Source organism: Mixophyes fleayi, chromosome 3 (genome assembly GCF_038048845.1).
Source record: "Mixophyes fleayi isolate aMixFle1 chromosome 3, aMixFle1.hap1, whole genome shotgun sequence".
In the NCBI taxonomy this organism is placed as follows: domain Eukaryota; kingdom Metazoa; phylum Chordata; class Amphibia; order Anura; family Limnodynastidae; genus Mixophyes; species Mixophyes fleayi.
The window spans coordinates 278,763,308-278,780,525 of NC_134404.1; the positions used below are offsets into that span (position 1 = coordinate 278,763,308).

Consider the following 17,218-nt stretch of genomic DNA (forward strand, 5'->3'; position numbering starts at 1 on the left):
TTCACACAGACTTAGCTATTAAACAACATTAGTCCACCCAACGGTTAGTCATAAGGTGTCACGACAATAGGGTTTCTAGGATCCATCTCAGGACCCCTGGGACAAGCTTTGGCAGGAGGGTAGTGGAAACTGGGAGGCCAGGTGAATGACTCGCTCATAGAGCTTGCTCTAATCCTGTGTACAAGATGTTAGGAGGGGGAACCACCCAGAAGGGAACAGCTGGAATTGGTACACAAGCAGGTAGAATGAAGGTTAATCCACATGAGAAATAAATAACCAAAGTATTTATTTCAGCAGGCAGAATGAAACTAAATTCACACAAGAGTTAATGGTTTTCAGTACATATAACAGAAACGAGATGAAGCAGCTGAATTCACACAGAGGGTTATTGGTTTGCAGTTCATATAACAGTAACTAGGTGAAGCAGCTGAATTCACACAGAGAGTTATTGGTTTGCAGTTCATATAATAGTAACTAGACGAAGAAGCTGAATTCACACAGTGGGTTATTGGTTTGCAGTTCATATAACAGCAACTAGATGAAGCAGCTGAATTCACACAGAAGGTTATTGGTTTGTAGTTCATATAAACAGCCAGCAAAATGAAGTTGAACTCACACAGAGAAGTCCATAACACAGCTGCAGGATGTGGCTGAATTCCCTCGGAGGATAAATTGTGGAGATCTGTATACAGCAGGAGGATAGAAGCAGCAACCAGGATGATGTTGAATTCACATGTAAGGTTGAGATCTGTATACAGCAGGCAGAATGAAGCACCAAAACAAGCAACTGTGGTGATCTGGAACCAGGAACTAGGAAAGTGTTGCACTGACAATTGCACTGAGTGTAGGAGGAGACTCATATAGTCTGCAGAGGAAGCCAATTGGTGGATGAGATCAGGTGTTCACTCAACAGGATGTTTAGCAAATGTCTCAGCCAAGATGGCAGCCTCCAGTACTGCAGACAGAAGTCACGTTTGTCCCAGGATAGAATGTTGCATTCGACAGGAGGGTGATGTACGGAGATATGGTACCGCCGAGTGGTTTAAACAGGGCTAAGACCCTGAGTCGAGACATAAGGTACTTTAAGGATACAATATAAATATATATATATATATATATATATATATATATATATATATATATATATATATTGATGAGGTTATACCTGCAGTAAACAGTAAAGTGATAAAGGCAGCATTCTCAGAAGTTGTATATAGTACTCATACAGAATATATAATCTTGAAAGTCACAACTTAAGTGACAAAACGCGTCAGTTGCTTAAGGAGGAGAACCTAAAGGGGACCTAATTAAGACTGGAAATGTTCTGCCCGTTTCAAATTGGTTGAAGCAACTATACATTGACTGGTCACAGCCGGGAGATTATCCCATAGAAAGTGGAGGAAGTGACGTTACACTCACAGAGGAATTTATTGAACTGACTGCAGCAGCTCGTTACCACATCTATGAATTCAAGTTCGTTCTATTGAATCTAGCAAAGACTCTTTATAGAGGAAAGCAGATAAAACAACAGGAGACAGAGTGTGATGTATTTTGCTTAAGCGAGTGTTCTACATGAGATGAATACCGCGAGGTAAGGAAAGGCTTCTACATATATCCATTCATAGGGGGATGAAGGGTCTCTTAGATGCCTCCTGCAAACACTCATAGACTGTATTGTTCTCCCATCCACCTGCACTTTATGAAGTGAGAGGTGAACTGGCCATTCACCTTCTCTGTTCATTACAAACTTATTATATCCCTCTGTTAAACTCCATGAACGCTGGGGTTATCTAACATATATATTTGAGCTCTAATAATATCAGATTCATCTGTGTTGTTTTTATAGTTTGCTATGTTCTACTATCTATTAATTAGAGCAGTATATATCATAATCTCCAGGCTTCTATTCAGGTTCTATTTCCCCATTAATTGGTTCATATCCTCATAAGGTTTTATAGCGATTGGTTAAAAATAAATATTTTTATATATTGCAATGGTAACTACTGCTAGTGAGATATGGTTACACTGGCAGCATTGTGTGCTTTGACACACCAGTAAATATTTTGCATAAGTCTACTGAGTGCTGCTTTTTGTCTATCACTGCAGCAATGGAGCATAGGACTAATCATTGGTCCCGATAGAGAATAAGATCCAATCACTTACAGTTTGAGTTAACACTACATTGTTTTTCTGTTTCTTTTTGCCAAAGCTGCATTCAAGGAAATTTGTCCTGGTGGAATGGGCTATACAGTGCATCGGGGGCAAGCGCCACCACCTGCTAGAACCTATACAGTGCAGCCTCCAATCAGAACTACAATTCAACCGGTCATAACAAGAGAAGAGCCAATTGAAGCCCTATCAGTTTCACAGAGAAATGATCCAGATGTGAACGAAAGAGAAGGTATTTGGACAAATTTAGAAACGCTCATTATTCTGGTTATGCTGTCTTATCCTCAAGTTAGTATAGTTATTTAACACGTTATTAATGTTTTATTGTGCTTTATATTTAAAAAAATATATAGAATCTCCGTTTGTGAAAGTGCATGTATAGATACTGTATATTATGTGTAGACATTTAATTCTTCCTCTGTAAGAAATTTGGATTTGTTTGCGCAATTTGGATTTTGGAAGTAGATTTCCTTTGTACTAACTTGTTGAGTGCTGTTATTATTACTATATGTGAAAGATATTGATGTTTTTGGCTGTGATGAGCCACATCTATTTTAATATACAAATGCATGATCAGTGCCATATCATCATCTTCATCATCAGCTATTTATATAGTGCCACTGATTCCGCAGCGCTGTACAGAGAACTCACTCACATCAGTCCCTGCCCCATTGGACTGATGAATTCGGGTGTGGGTGTCCTCTGCTGTACTACACAAGTCTCTGCAGGATATCAATACCTATGTGAAATATACATTTGCACAAGAAAGCACAGCAAAAACCCTCAAAAACTATTGTATTAAAGTTACCTGTTATTAATATAATCACTAATGACAAAACAGTTAAAAACAGCAACAAAAATTAATATTTTTGTTTCCATGAAATACATTTAATAGGATGATCTTAATGTCAACTGAGCATAACATTTTTTTTACAGTTGCTCCTAATTGCAAACACATCATAGCATGCATATGAGACTGTCATTAGTACTCAGGACGTAGACTAGCCCTGTTCCAGGACCAAAAAATGCAACAGAGAAACAAGTAACTTTATGATGCCCAATGCTTGATTCAGATGTGGCTGCGCTCTAGTTTGGCACGACCTTACCATACATTGAGTACGGGTGAATGCCCCTTCCCTGCCCGGTCATACCCAGAAATCATAGGCTGTATTAACTGTGATTTTCCGTATAGAAGCATTTAACATTGCTGCGTTTTTAGTTGTGTATGGTCCGTGTCTGGGCATACGCAGATATGCACAAAATCGGCAGATGCGTGTGTTGATGAATTAGGTCCCTTGAGTTTGTAAATGTTTGAAACAGATTTATTTAGATGCGATATTAGGTTTTTGGTTTGTTTGTTTTTTAAAAAATAATGTGTGAATGCACAAAGTGCCTTATTATCTCTCTGATTCATGTCTATTGCTCAGTGAGATAGTTGATGTTGTTTGAGGGGTGCTGTTGTTGTTTATGTATGATTATAGTTCACAGAGTGTGTGCAGTACTAACTTTTCTTTTCTTTTTATATTACAGATATAACCAGAGGTTCAGACAAGGTAAAGTCCTTACACAGAGATGAAGTCCTTTGCAGGAAAATGCATACATTGTTTTTTTTATACTGTGTAGGGATCATTAGGAATTTATTTTTATGTTAAAGAGTTGAGAAGTTATATAGTCATATAGTTCTGCCAATATTACAAATGTTTTTAATTCAGTATACTGGGTGAATGGAGCTTACAGAGTAGTACAAAGGCAGGCAGAGGTACTTGCTTAAAATTGCAAATACTCAGCATCAGGATTTGAAGCAGGACCCTCACCAAGTCTTTTCAATACAATTTTCTTCTGCGTAACTTTTAATACTTCCATTTGTACTTTTCAAGAACCTTTTAACAGGGGGAGATAATCGTCGGGGACAACCTCAACTCTCGCCAGGAATTTCAACAATAAACCTAAATCCTCAGTATCCAGGTAAAAGTAATCCTTTTTAAACTCCTGACTTTTTAGTGTTCAAAAGATTAAAACATATATTTAACTAGTATTGATATACATTAAATATTAAGCCATTTACAGAAAACATGTATCCAGTCTTTATAATTTAATCTAGCCGCACATATGAAGACGGGAGGTCTGGGGGTTTGGATCTTTACCTAATATAGTCTCAGATTTTACAGCCAGATTGGGCAAATCAGTGTTTTGGTTGAAAGGCTGAATAGATGAGACACATCATCATCACCATTTATTTATATAGCGCCACTAATTCCGCAGCGCTGTACAGAGAACTCACTCACATCAGTCCCTGCCCCATTGGGGCTTACAGTCTATATTCCCTAACCACACACACAGACACAGAGACAGACAGACAGACTAGGGTCAATTTGTTAGCAGCCAATTAACCTACCAGTATGTTTTTGGCATGTGGGAGGAAACCTGAGCACCTGGAGGAAACCCACGCAAACACGGGGAGAACATACACATACACATACACATACCTCCTCACAGATGAGGCCATGAGGCACATGTTGTTAATTGATGACTGAACACACAGGATTTTCCAACTAGATTGGTCATTTGATATTTATTATATGTGGGACGAATATTTTGTCTCAAGCCAACTATTTGTGAATTTCATGGAATATGTGTTTTTCTAAAATCTCCCTTTTACTCTAACTAGTAAAACCACATGGTCCAAGGGGACAAAACATTTGTTTTAAGACTGGATTGCTGTTTATAAGTTCATATTGAGCCTGGGGTTAGCTCACATTCTGGCTGGTTATAGCATACCATTTCTGTTTGAGGAATCAGAATGGAGTGTGTACAATAAAGTCACATTAGAAGGAGTCACATGGCATTGTGGGCCATGCCGAGCCCCCTTCCCCTACCTTATTAACACCCCTGCAATGCTGTGCACACTTACTGATAGTATGCGTGACATTTAAATGGCAACACTCAGGGTGACATATATCCCAACTGCCCCAAATCAGGACAAAGACCTGATAATCAGGAAGATGGGACAGTCACCTCGTATCAGGACTTTTCCACCTAATTTAGGACAGTTGGGCGGTATGGTTTAAGTGTACCTTTCAGTGGTAAAAAATATATCCCAAATAAAGATATTTTACCTTTTATCTTTTATTCAACTGTTCTTGATAGGAAGTTAATTTGATTATTAATTTTTCAAAATTACTTGGAATATGTCAGTTAATCAGTTAGAGTAGGAAATAACCAATGCTTCGTCAATATGTTTTCATTGTTATGTGTTATTATGTACGCTATGTATACAGCAAGTGATTTGTTCATTGAATGTTTAGGTGAAATTCACAGGTAACCAATTTGAGCACAGATTTTGATTATACAGTCTTCACACACTCAACCACTTCCACTTAGAAATCATTCCGACCTGACCTCAACCCACATAATTCAGTGATCCAGATTGTATCAAATTAATTTTATTAAATCAATTAGCATATTTTATGAATCCTATGTAAGAGATTAGTTGTTTTAACATTATGTTTATCAGCAGAGATACTGCTTGTAGAGCAACATAGCCAGACACATTTGGTAGTGATGATCATACAACATGGACCCTTATCATGTTGATACAGACATAGCCATCTTTTAATGGTGGCTCTAATGTGCCTGAGTATTTTTGTTTTGTGTCACAACTACAAACACCATTAACCCTTCCTTTTCAAACCAATATGTTTATCCACGATGCTAAAGTTAAAGGGTATATTTAATATTTCCCCCATCATTACTTAAATTGTAGTTCCCCAGTGTGGAAGAGGTATTGCTGACAGACCTAGTCATTATTCCAACTCTCTTTTTTCAAACGTTAACGAAGATGTCAGGTTTACCAAAATGTTTATTTTTGGCATTGCAGTTGTCGTTGAAAAATCATCCCCACCTGTACCTGTAGAAATAGCCCCGGACGTATCAGAGTCAAGTGAAAGTCAAGTAATTGCTCCAACTCAAGTTACAGGTAATTGAGGAATAGACATCATCCTATATTTTTTTTTATATCACTACAGAAAATGTAAATATTTCAAAAAGAAAAGCGTCCAATTAAAAAATAAAGACATAGAAGTACAGAGTGATATTACCCTCCATTGGCCAATGCCTGTAGACATTTGCAGTTCCAGCATGTCAGTATATTTTTGTCATGTGTCTTTTGTGGTATACAGTGATTAGAGCTGAACTGAAAAATTATTTTTTTAATGTACACCGCTGATACTGTGAAAACCAAACAACTTTTTATGCCAAGATAGGTGCAACTGCGTCTGCAGTTAGATTTGTACAGTATACTGCAACATGACATATACACTCTAGTAACTGTAAACACACCTTTGATAAAAGTGAGACAGCATGGTCCTTATGTAAAGTATACTTGTCACCCAGTTAGAAAACTGCAATTGTATATAACCTCATTTAGACCTCTCAAGAACAGCATTGAGTTGGACACCACAGTAATGTAGACGCAGAACATTTACATTGGGGTTGCATAAGAATGCTTCAATTCAGGAAGTACCAGATGGGTAAAGGGATACTGGCATTAGGGACATATCAACAGGAATGGGGGAGACAGATATAAAAACACTATAACTAAAATAATAAGCTGTTTTTGCCCTTTCATGGTTTAATTCTTTAGAAGTCGATGAATGCATAGTGGATCCTGATATCTGTGGAGAAGGGCTCTGTGTCAACTTACCTATCGGATACCTGTGTGTCTGCCATGAAGGGTACAAGCAGAATGACAATCAGACCAAATGTCTGGGTAAGACCCTTGTTTAATTACTACATTTGTAAATGCGATACAGACATACAGACATTACAGCCGCAGACATGAAAGCTGGATCGGTTTTCTCCGGAAAAAAGTTTTTTTATCCGCTATATAATTTGTTCAGTCAATTTTGACTTTCATCGCTACTATTTACGCTAACGATTTTTAATATTTTTTGTTTTTTTCAGATCTGATTTTGTCTTTTATTATTGCTATCTGGCCAGAAGCACTTGGTTTATATATTTATTCTTTTTTGTTTTCATTATATGATATATTACATGATGCTTACCTCAGTAAATCTTAAATCACACGAAGCATTTAATGAATATCTATTCAACTTTCCATAGATATCAATGAATGCGCTCAGGATCGCAATCTCTGCTCACATGGTCGTTGTGAAAATACAGATGGAAGTTTCTTATGTATTTGTCCAGCAGGATATATGTCCAATGCACAGGGAAAAGACTGTGTCGGTATGTAACATTGATTGTGTAATTATCTGTCTCATAGTTGTCTATCTATCTATCTATCTATCTATCTATCTATCTATCTATCTATCTATCTATCTATCATGTGGCTATGTGTCTCATATCTATCTATCTATCTATCTATCTATCATGTTGCTATCTATGTGTCTCATATCTATCTATCTATCTATCTATCTATCTATCTATCTATCTATCTATCTATCGATCTATTGTTATATCTTATATCTATCTATCTCATATTTATATATCTGTATTATATCTATCAATCACATAATATGTCCTCACAACTTCTAGATCTTATTTTTAGATCATCTTACAACTGCAGAATAATTTAATATGCAAATATGAAAAAATTAAATAGGTATAAAAATCCTATAAGCCTCTTATAAACCATGTGCATTATTTTTAAGATGTTGTTTTGTTCTGTTTCAGATGTGGACGAGTGCTTGGGACCAGATGTGTGTCAGGGTGGGCTTTGTATTAACACTGCTGGCTCCTTCCATTGTAAATACTGTGACAGTGGCTTCCGCATGGACAGGAAAGGGCAATGTGAAGGTAAGCAGCAAGTTTATGAAGCATACACAGACAGTTCTTTCTCCGCTGTCTTTTCATGATTGTGTGTTATACTTTTTTATGGTGGTGCTGTTACTGTATCTATCTACAAGCTCTTTGTAGACAATCGTAACACATATAAGTAATTTGTCTTTTCTATAACTAAGTGAAATCACTCAATTAAAGTAGCACATACCACATTCAGGTAAAGCCAGCCGTATTCATTATTTTTTTAAATCTGGAGTGGGATAGTACCTTGTCTTTGGAAGTCTCCTAAAAGTCTCCTTATGTTTTGACTCATTAGAGATTCTCTGTTTGAAGTGGTGACACAGGAGTGATGCCTCTAAGATTGTTTTTGCAAAGTGTGACTATTCCGTTTTATTCCACTTTGCATCCTGCTCCATTTCATGCCTGTCTTGGTTATGTATCTACTAAAAACAAGCCCTAGTAATTTAGTTTTTCATTGATCCGTGTTAAATGAGTATCTGCCAGGTGGCGATGATGAATTGAAAGTTACCCTTTGAAATACAGGCTCTCTAGGCATTGTGATGATTATATTCTTGAAAAGACTTGTCGGAAGCAGAAGAATATCCATGTCACATTCCTGTGATCTCCCAGTTGGCAAATGTCACAGTGACTGAATTTCTTATTTCAAGTTTCCTTGCTTATTTACCATTTACTGATCTACATTTTACAATGTCAGAAAACCTAAGAGATCAGAAACCTCAAGAGTGCTAAAATAGCACATTTTACAATTTTAACCTTAAAAAAATATGATTGGACGTTTAAAGTCCATTTATACATTGTTTAATTTAAAATAAAATATATCCAATAAATCATTACAAAATCAATTATAAAGTGTCACTAAATGAAGTAACAGGGTTTAGTTTACTCAACATGTCAACCTAGAAATTTGCACAAAATGTTTAATTTCTTTTGAGAAACTATTAATATTGTTTAAATGTTTATATAATATTTAATATTTTAATTTAAAGGGTAACTATAACTTAGTTTATTTTAGATTTGGTTTTCTTCCTAGAGTTACAACACAGGGAGGTTAGTTACTCCCCTTAAAATAAAAGCTTCTATAGAAGTAAACATAAATGACTAATAAAATGACTAATCGTTACATTTGGAAATATGTGCATATATGTTCTTAGTCATGTCTAAAGTCAATAAATGAAAGGACATGTTTGTTTTTTGATAGAATCATTATTCATATGCACTCATCAATTCATGTTCACTGTCCATACGTTACTTTATATCTGTGGTAAGGAATTTGAAGGGTGTGTCTGGCTATTTCACCCATTGTTGTGTACTCTCATATGTTTCATATATATATAGCAGTGGCGCATGCAGGGGGGTTTCTGAGTCTCTAGAAACCCCCCCCCCTACGCTAACTAAGTGGCCACTGTCCTATACAGCAGCCGCGGCGCTGTCAAATAGCGTCCGCGGCGGTGCTGTAGTGTATACAGCACCGCCGCGGACGCTTCTTAAACAGCGCCGCGGCTGCTGTATAGGACAGCGCTGACGGAACGGAGCTGCTGCGCATGCGCGGCAGCTCCCTCTCGCCCCTGTATAGGAAACCAAAAGAGGGGAAAGCAATGTTTTCAAAAAGTAAACTACATGCAGGGACTTTTTTGTCTCTTTGTACTAATTTGGGCTAAAAAAGTGTGACACCATATTAGCCAATATACCAGTGCCAGAATCTATTTTGTATTAGAAGCACATAAATAATGTACTCTATTTTGTACAGCTATATGTTTAAGAAACAAAATGCCATCTTTTTTCCATTTGACTAATTTCCCCCCGTTGTGTGCGTGCAGTTCCACTGTTTATCAACAAGAGTCAAGCACAGCTGTTTGTTTTATCTAGCACTATTAATTCATGGGAAACCATGCAGACTTTTTTGCTCAATATAACTCTAGCAAATAGTTATGGATAATATAGCTACCGATCGTTTGTAGCACAATCATCATCATCATCACCATTTATTTATATAGCGCCACTGATTCCGCAGCGCTGTACAGAGATCTCACTCACATCAGTCCCTGCCCCATTGGAGCTTACAGTCTAAATTCCCTAATATAGAGACACAGAAAGAGAGACTAGGGTCAATTTTTTTTATAGCACCCAATTAACCTACTAGTATGTTTTTGGAGTGTGGGAGGAAACTTATTCTTCCATTGTATAAAGACACTTATTCTTTTTGGTGGTAGTGCTTCTTTAATGTAGCATATAGGTTGATTTAATGATATAATGACATGCTGCTGTGATCAACCAATTGGGGAAGATAGAGGCTTGGGAATATAGTTTGGTCAAAGGGGAACAGTACAATTTTATTGAAACATTGACTTTCTCAGACCTTCTTCTATGTGGTTACTTTGTGAAATGAACTTTTGTGAGGATTGGCTCTTCAGAAATGATAGAGTAATGTATGAAATCATTTGTTTTTTCTGACAGATATCGATGAATGCCTGATTCAGACCACTTGTCTGTATGACAGATGCGTCAATAACCCAGGCTCATACGCATGTGTACCTTGTCCTGAAGGATACAGAGGTTTTAATGGTAAATGCTATGGTAAGTTCATTAACACAATGCTCTTAAACCCTTATGTCAGTCATGTTGACTTTCATGTATGATTTGCAAGAGATCATGTAATGCAAAAAAAAAAAACCTTCAATTTTTATCCACATATTAATCACACAGGTCAACAAGTATTTTATTGAAATAACATGGGAAAAAAGAAAGTATGAGTTTCCCAGCCAGCTGAATATGCAGAACATATTTGAGCAACAGAGGAACTGACTGGGTAAACTGGGATACGTGCCCTTTGTTTGCTGGTTAATACAAAATTCCCATTTCTTCATTGTGCTACTAGTTTAAAATATAAAAGTCATCTGCACAAAGTGGAGACAGCCATTTTGTATGCTGAATTATTATCATTCCTGGGAAAGCATTTTCATCATCATCACCATTTATTTATATAGCGCCACTAATTCTGCAGCGCTGTACAGAGAACTCACTTACATCAGTCCCTGCCCCACTGGAGCTTACTTCCCTAACATACAGACACACACACAGACTAGTGTCAATTTGTTAGCAGCCAATTAACCTACCAGTATGTTTTTGGAGTGTGGGAGGAAACCGGAGCACCCGGAGGAAACCCACGCAAACACAGGGAGAACATACAAACTCCACACAGATAAGGCCATGGTCGGGAATTGAACTCATAACCCCAGTGCTGTAAGGCAGAAGTGCTAACCACTGAGCCAACCGTGCTGCCTTGTATATTGATTCAACCCATTAAAATGGATGTTTCTATGGTGAGTAGCTGATGAGTATACTGTAACAGTCCATTGGTACTGTCACTTTAGGAGACCTAGAGGAGGCATATATGAAGGAAAAAGTGGGAATGTGTTGCCCCTTCCTCCATATTGCCATAATACATAGACCCCAATGTCTCTTTATTAATTAGTTAACTAATAAATCACTCATTGAATAAGCAATCATAGGAGACAAAGGCACGTTATTTGTTTTTCAGCAGACAACTGTACTGTATTGTTAAATATTGTCTTGAAACTCTGAGCTTACAAACATCGCCATCATTAACTTGATGAGCACTTCAGAAAAATATGAAAATTGAAAGCAGATTTCATACATATGTAGACTGAAAATAAATTCATTGGCATTGTACTGGACTGTCTAATGAAAATGTCATTCCTGCATGTCTGCACATTTGTACCTTATTATTTTTTCCTTATTAACCTTCATTTTTTGTTTCACTTGTAGACATCAATGAATGCCAAGAAGACACGTCGTTGTGTGCCAATGGTAACTGCTTAAATCTAGAGGGATCTTACAAATGCACGTGTCGAACAGGATATGAACCAACCTCTGACAGTAAACAGTGCATTGGTAATTAAGTGTTCCACATCAACCTTGCATTTGTTTGAATTCATTTTCATTTGGGGACATCCAGCTGGATACAGAGTTAAAAACTAAAACAGGAACCGATTGGATTGTAGGTACTTCACTAATAGGACAATGTGATCCAAAGTATAAGTCTTAGGAGTTTTTGCCGATAGCAACTAGCCACACTCTAGCTATCAAGCATGTACTATATAAGTTATAGCTAGTAGTCTGATTGGTTATTATTGACAACTCCTCCCTATTTCCTTTTTTAGCATATTTGATACACCTGCCCCTCATACTTTTGTACCCTTTCTGAGGTCAAAATATGATAACAAAGGGCCTGATTCATTAAGGATCTTAACTTAAGAAAATTCTTATTTCAGTCTCCTGGCCAAAACCATGTTACAATGCAAGGGGTGCAAATTAGTTTTCTGTTTTGCACATAAGTTAAATACTGACTGTTTTTTTATGTAGCACACAAATACTTGATAGCTTATTTGTACACTGAAATTTAAGGTTGATATTTGTGTGCTACATGTAAAAGCAGTCAGTATTTAACTTATGTGCAAAACAGAATACTAATTTGCGCCCCTTGCATTGTAACATGGTTTTGTCCAGGAGACTGAAATAAGAAGTTTCTCAAGTTAAGATCCTTAATGAACCAGGCCCATAATGTTTTCTTCTATGTATATTAGATCACAGGATCTTGCATATCTTTAGCAGACTGCCGAAAACCATAGACTACAGAACATTTTGTAGTGTCGGATACCAAAACAGAATGAAATGGCATATTTCAGTGTACATGTCTAGTTTTGTTTTTATTACTTTATTTCTTTTCCGTGGCCTCGGTATACTGAGCATTTATGCTGAAAATGAAGGGATAGTAGATGTTTATTACATAGTGTAAGTGATACTATTGCCATTTAGCACCCAATCGGTTCCCTGAATTGCAGCCAGTACTTAATGAACACAAACACAAACCAGCCCAAATAAGATTTTATCATACCTATTAAAGTGATTTTATTAATTAGTAATTTGCAGTATTGAACACATTAGTTTGGTATTTGAAAAAGTCTCCTGTTCCCCTGTACTGGGGTCCAGGAGAATGACAGTAAGTGAAAGCGAGCTGAAAACAATATGGGTAACACACCTAAAGGATGCAGTGTAAACAAACCTCCCAGTGGAATATTTATTTAGTAGTCTCTAATTTTATTGATGATTGGGTCACACAGTTCTTTTGCTTGTATCAATGATATTGTACTTTAAATATACAAAGCAATCATTTATCATCTCATAATAATGTACACAAAAATGAAAAAAGGTGAATTTTGTGCAAAAAGTGTCATCATTGAGTCTGCTATTGAATAGAGACAATAACAAGGGTTCTTGTGTACATCAGTGGTTTTCACACATATGCTTCATTGTAAATGCTGTGTTTGATGAATATCCATAGAACATGTATATTAATAGGCATTGTTTTACACAATATGTTTTATAGATATAGATGAGTGCCAGCTGGGTAATTTATGCTTGAATGGCAAGTGCCAAAACACTGAAGGCTCCTTCACATGCTCCTGCAACCAGGGATATCGGCTGAGCCCAGCTGGAGATAAATGCGATGGTATGTATAATGTGATGGTGCATTCCCTTCATCTGTATGGTATCTATGGGATAGTGTAAATTACACCAATATTGGAAGGCCCATAAGAGTTATATGACCATATAAAGGCACAAGGCAGCAGTCTGAGTGCTTCAGTACAACATACAAAGTCCATGGTGACATCTATCATAGTTTAGTTCCATGGGTGGAATTCCAGGGGGTGTTGCTGCCTTGAGTCTAGAGGTTAGGGGGGGCTGGAAGTACCGGACCAACCACTCCATTCCTCCCTCTCTGATGAGTAGAGGCCTCTTCTAAACCAGCACATATGCAGTGGGCGCATGTGCCGGATCGTGCATGTTCAGAAGATGCCTTTTTGAGAGAAGATCGGGTCTCCTGTGAGACTATACTGGCATCGCCATGCCTCTACCCAATTTTTGCTCTGGGTCACAACAATGCACTGTTGCGCCCCTGTCCAGTTCTTGAGGTACCTAACAGTGGTTGAATTGGGGGTGTATACAGTGGTGTGCCATACCGCCACTTCTCCTACTGCCTTCATTGTTAAACTATCAAATTCTATTTACTTGCATTCTCCATACTGACGCTTCTAAATTCCTGCTTGGACCACTGGTAACTAAACATGGTTATCCTAATGGTAACTAAGTTTTCCTAGTAAATAGTTAAATGATAATATCATAGATATTATTCTGCAGAAATGTGTGCTCCCTAATTTACAGTAATAATAGGTGTCCTTTTATTAAAATTTGCATATAACAGCCTAACTTGTGAATATTTCTGAACATTATCATCTTTGCTTACAAAGGTCACCTTTTCATAGTCTATATTACTTACAAACGCATGTTCTCTGCTAGTTAGTGGCACTTATACATGTACTTTTTAAAAACAAAAACTCAGTCATCCCTATCAGTCGGTACTTACACCTGCCCTGTAACTGATGCAAATGATACAGCTGAAACAAAGCGTACTTACAAGAAAACCCAGGCCTTCAATTGGTCGCATCTGCATCGGAACGCCCTCAGCTGGCCCTTACTGTACATTGCCTATGATAGTCTGCCCCTTCCCCATTTCGTCGATCGAGTTGTAGGCAGAGGGAAGTGTAATGAATTGCATGCAGTTGCGCTCATTGGTGCAAGATCCATTTCTGAGCATGCGCAGAGCTATTTCACCTAAAATACGGTACGCTAATGGCCATATGCTCAAAGATGAATCAGGCCCAAAGTGTTATACTCTGTTTTGATGCTATAAAAGTCTTTAATTTAGTAAACTTAATCTAAAATTGACATGTTCGGAATGTTAAGCAAAATAGCGCAGCTTGCAACAGTTCAGAAAACATGAAAAACTCAATACTGTTTTTATTGAATTAAATGTACCATTTCTGTCTTGTATTTTATTTTTGGTAAAGGTATTTGTAACAATGTATTAAGTTACATTCAGTTATGTCTGTGGAGATATCCTGAGGGTTTTAAAATGTCAAACAGAAAATTCAGAAGTTTTTTTTACAGGGTGATGTGTGCGATTCATAAAATAAAAGCCAGACTAACTGTTTTAGGGTCTTGCCTAATAAAATGTATGAACCTGACATGTTAGACATTTTTCAATAATCTATTACAATAAACCATTAGGATTATATATGGGTTGGTGCACCCCCTACTGTAAATTTAAGGATATAATAAGTTACTAAGGAGATCTGTGACCATATAATGCACTTTTAAACAGCATAGATGTCCAAGATGACTTTACTAGGGTACAATTGTAAACACACTATTTTCTATAATATACAAGGAACAAAGCCAGTTGTATGAGGGGATTCTCATATTATCATGAGTCGTGTGACATTACTACTCATTACGATAAGTGATGACATCATTGATCACCCAATATAGAGCAAGTAAAGCCATTTGACATTAGTATACATCAATTTATATGACCATAGAATTTGGCAGCATATAAGCTTCCCACAGTTGTATGTAGGCTGCCTATTTTTTATTTCCAAACACATCAGACCTTATTTGATCCTTAGCTTTTCTCATATTTGGGATAGCTGTATGTCTATCTCAAGCATGTTTAAATTCACCTATAGCAATAGGCTCTTCCACCGCTCCTATTGTTCTAATTATTTTCATCCTATGTGGAATCCGTTCCTCCTCTATTTTGTTAAAACCCATAATATATTTAAAAGCTTCTATCATATTGCCCTGTTATTGCTCTGCTCCAAGCTATACATATTGCAATCCTTTAATCTTGCCTGGTAAATATTGTGTAGACCATGAACCATTTTAGTTGGCCTTGGTTTCTCAATCTCTAAGTTAGTTATATTCATTTGGAGATATAGCCTCCAGCAGTGAACAGCATAATCTAGGTGTGGTCTAAATAATGACCTATACAGGGGCATAATCACATCTTTCTTTCTGCTAAGAATTCCTTTTCCTGTGTTGCCTAGCATCCAACTGTCCATCCCCATTGCTTGCCCTTCCACATTGTATGCTTATATTAAAGTCAACTGAAATAATGGTTCTTACATTCTACTACAGTTCTAGTAAAAAGCAAAATTCTACCTCCCCTTTCCATTACATACAGGCAAAGTTTTCCCCACATCCGCAAAAGCTATCACTCACATGCTGCCTGCTCAGTTAGAGAAGTACCCCCTCCTAGTATGGCAATCAGTGTAGTGAAAGAAAATTATGGAAATATATACTATAAACAATCCAGTTATATATATATATATATATATATATATATATATATATATATATATATATATATATATGTATATGTATATATATATATATTTTCATAAACCATGTCTTCCTGCAGATTAATCAAGCTTATATTTATTTATTCTCCTAAAGCATTGTGGTTTAGAATTATACACATGTTAAATTAGAATAAAATCCACTATCCAATATCATGTGTGTCTGGTTCATTTTTACAACAGTATATATCAGAGGGGGATCTAGTGAGCTGTGGGTCAGGTGCAATGAGGCGGGGAGGAGGGGACCGGGGAATCTAACCCTCTGCATCTGCCATGCAGCGGCCCCATTATCTCTATGCATGGCACCTGCCTCACCAATGGTAGTCCCGCCACTGGTATATATAAAACAACAAGTCCCTCCCATTCAGAATACTCCAGGTCATTGTCAAATCATTAATTAGTTGTCATTTACATTTCTGTATCTATAACTGGTTATGTGACCAAAAAGGTTGTGTTATGTGCAAACCTGGTACACACATACACAAATTACATACATAAAGAACAAAACAATAAAGTCACCAGTTAGATAAGTGCTAACATAGGGAAAGCACTAACTATTTGAACAAAAAGACAAAATAATAAACTCTGTTATATGAAAAGATCCATTTATTGCGGGCTGTCAAATAACCCATAATGAATAAGGATCTGGACGCTAAGCTTTGTACGCTTCTCCGGAAGTTTCCACACCATTGTGCACAAGCAAATGTCATGCTCACAGAACAAGTATTAAGTTAAGACACACATATCTGACAGCTGAACAAAGCACACATACTGAGGGTCAAGCAAAGGTTACAGGTATAATGTTAAAGTTATAACAGGAAAGCCTAAGGGATAGGTAGGCAGGACTTAGACATGACTTGCATTTGTATAGTCGGAACTGTCATCATTCAACTTACAAAGAGAGCACAATATCCCCAACATTACAGCAATCATGGGCAGATCTATAT

General features: G+C 37.0%; 1 protein-coding gene across 2 annotated transcripts in view; it reads left to right on the forward strand.

Annotated features, from left to right (window-relative positions):
* Positions 1 to 17,218, forward strand: part of LTBP1 (latent transforming growth factor beta binding protein 1) — a 348,337-nt gene that overhangs the window by 262,684 nt on the left and 68,435 nt on the right. For both annotated transcript variants that reach the window (XM_075203670.1, XM_075203671.1), the window contains 10 exons: positions 2,210 to 2,401; positions 3,700 to 3,722; positions 4,047 to 4,134; positions 6,047 to 6,145; positions 6,812 to 6,937; positions 7,291 to 7,416; positions 7,864 to 7,986; positions 10,447 to 10,566; positions 11,779 to 11,904; positions 13,400 to 13,522. In XM_075203670.1, the coding sequence (XP_075059771.1) occupies positions 2,210 to 2,401; positions 3,700 to 3,722; positions 4,047 to 4,134; positions 6,047 to 6,145; positions 6,812 to 6,937; positions 7,291 to 7,416; positions 7,864 to 7,986; positions 10,447 to 10,566; positions 11,779 to 11,904; positions 13,400 to 13,522 (1,146 nt within the window). The remainder of the gene's footprint in view (positions 1 to 2,209; positions 2,402 to 3,699; positions 3,723 to 4,046; positions 4,135 to 6,046; positions 6,146 to 6,811; positions 6,938 to 7,290; positions 7,417 to 7,863; positions 7,987 to 10,446; positions 10,567 to 11,778; positions 11,905 to 13,399; positions 13,523 to 17,218) is intronic.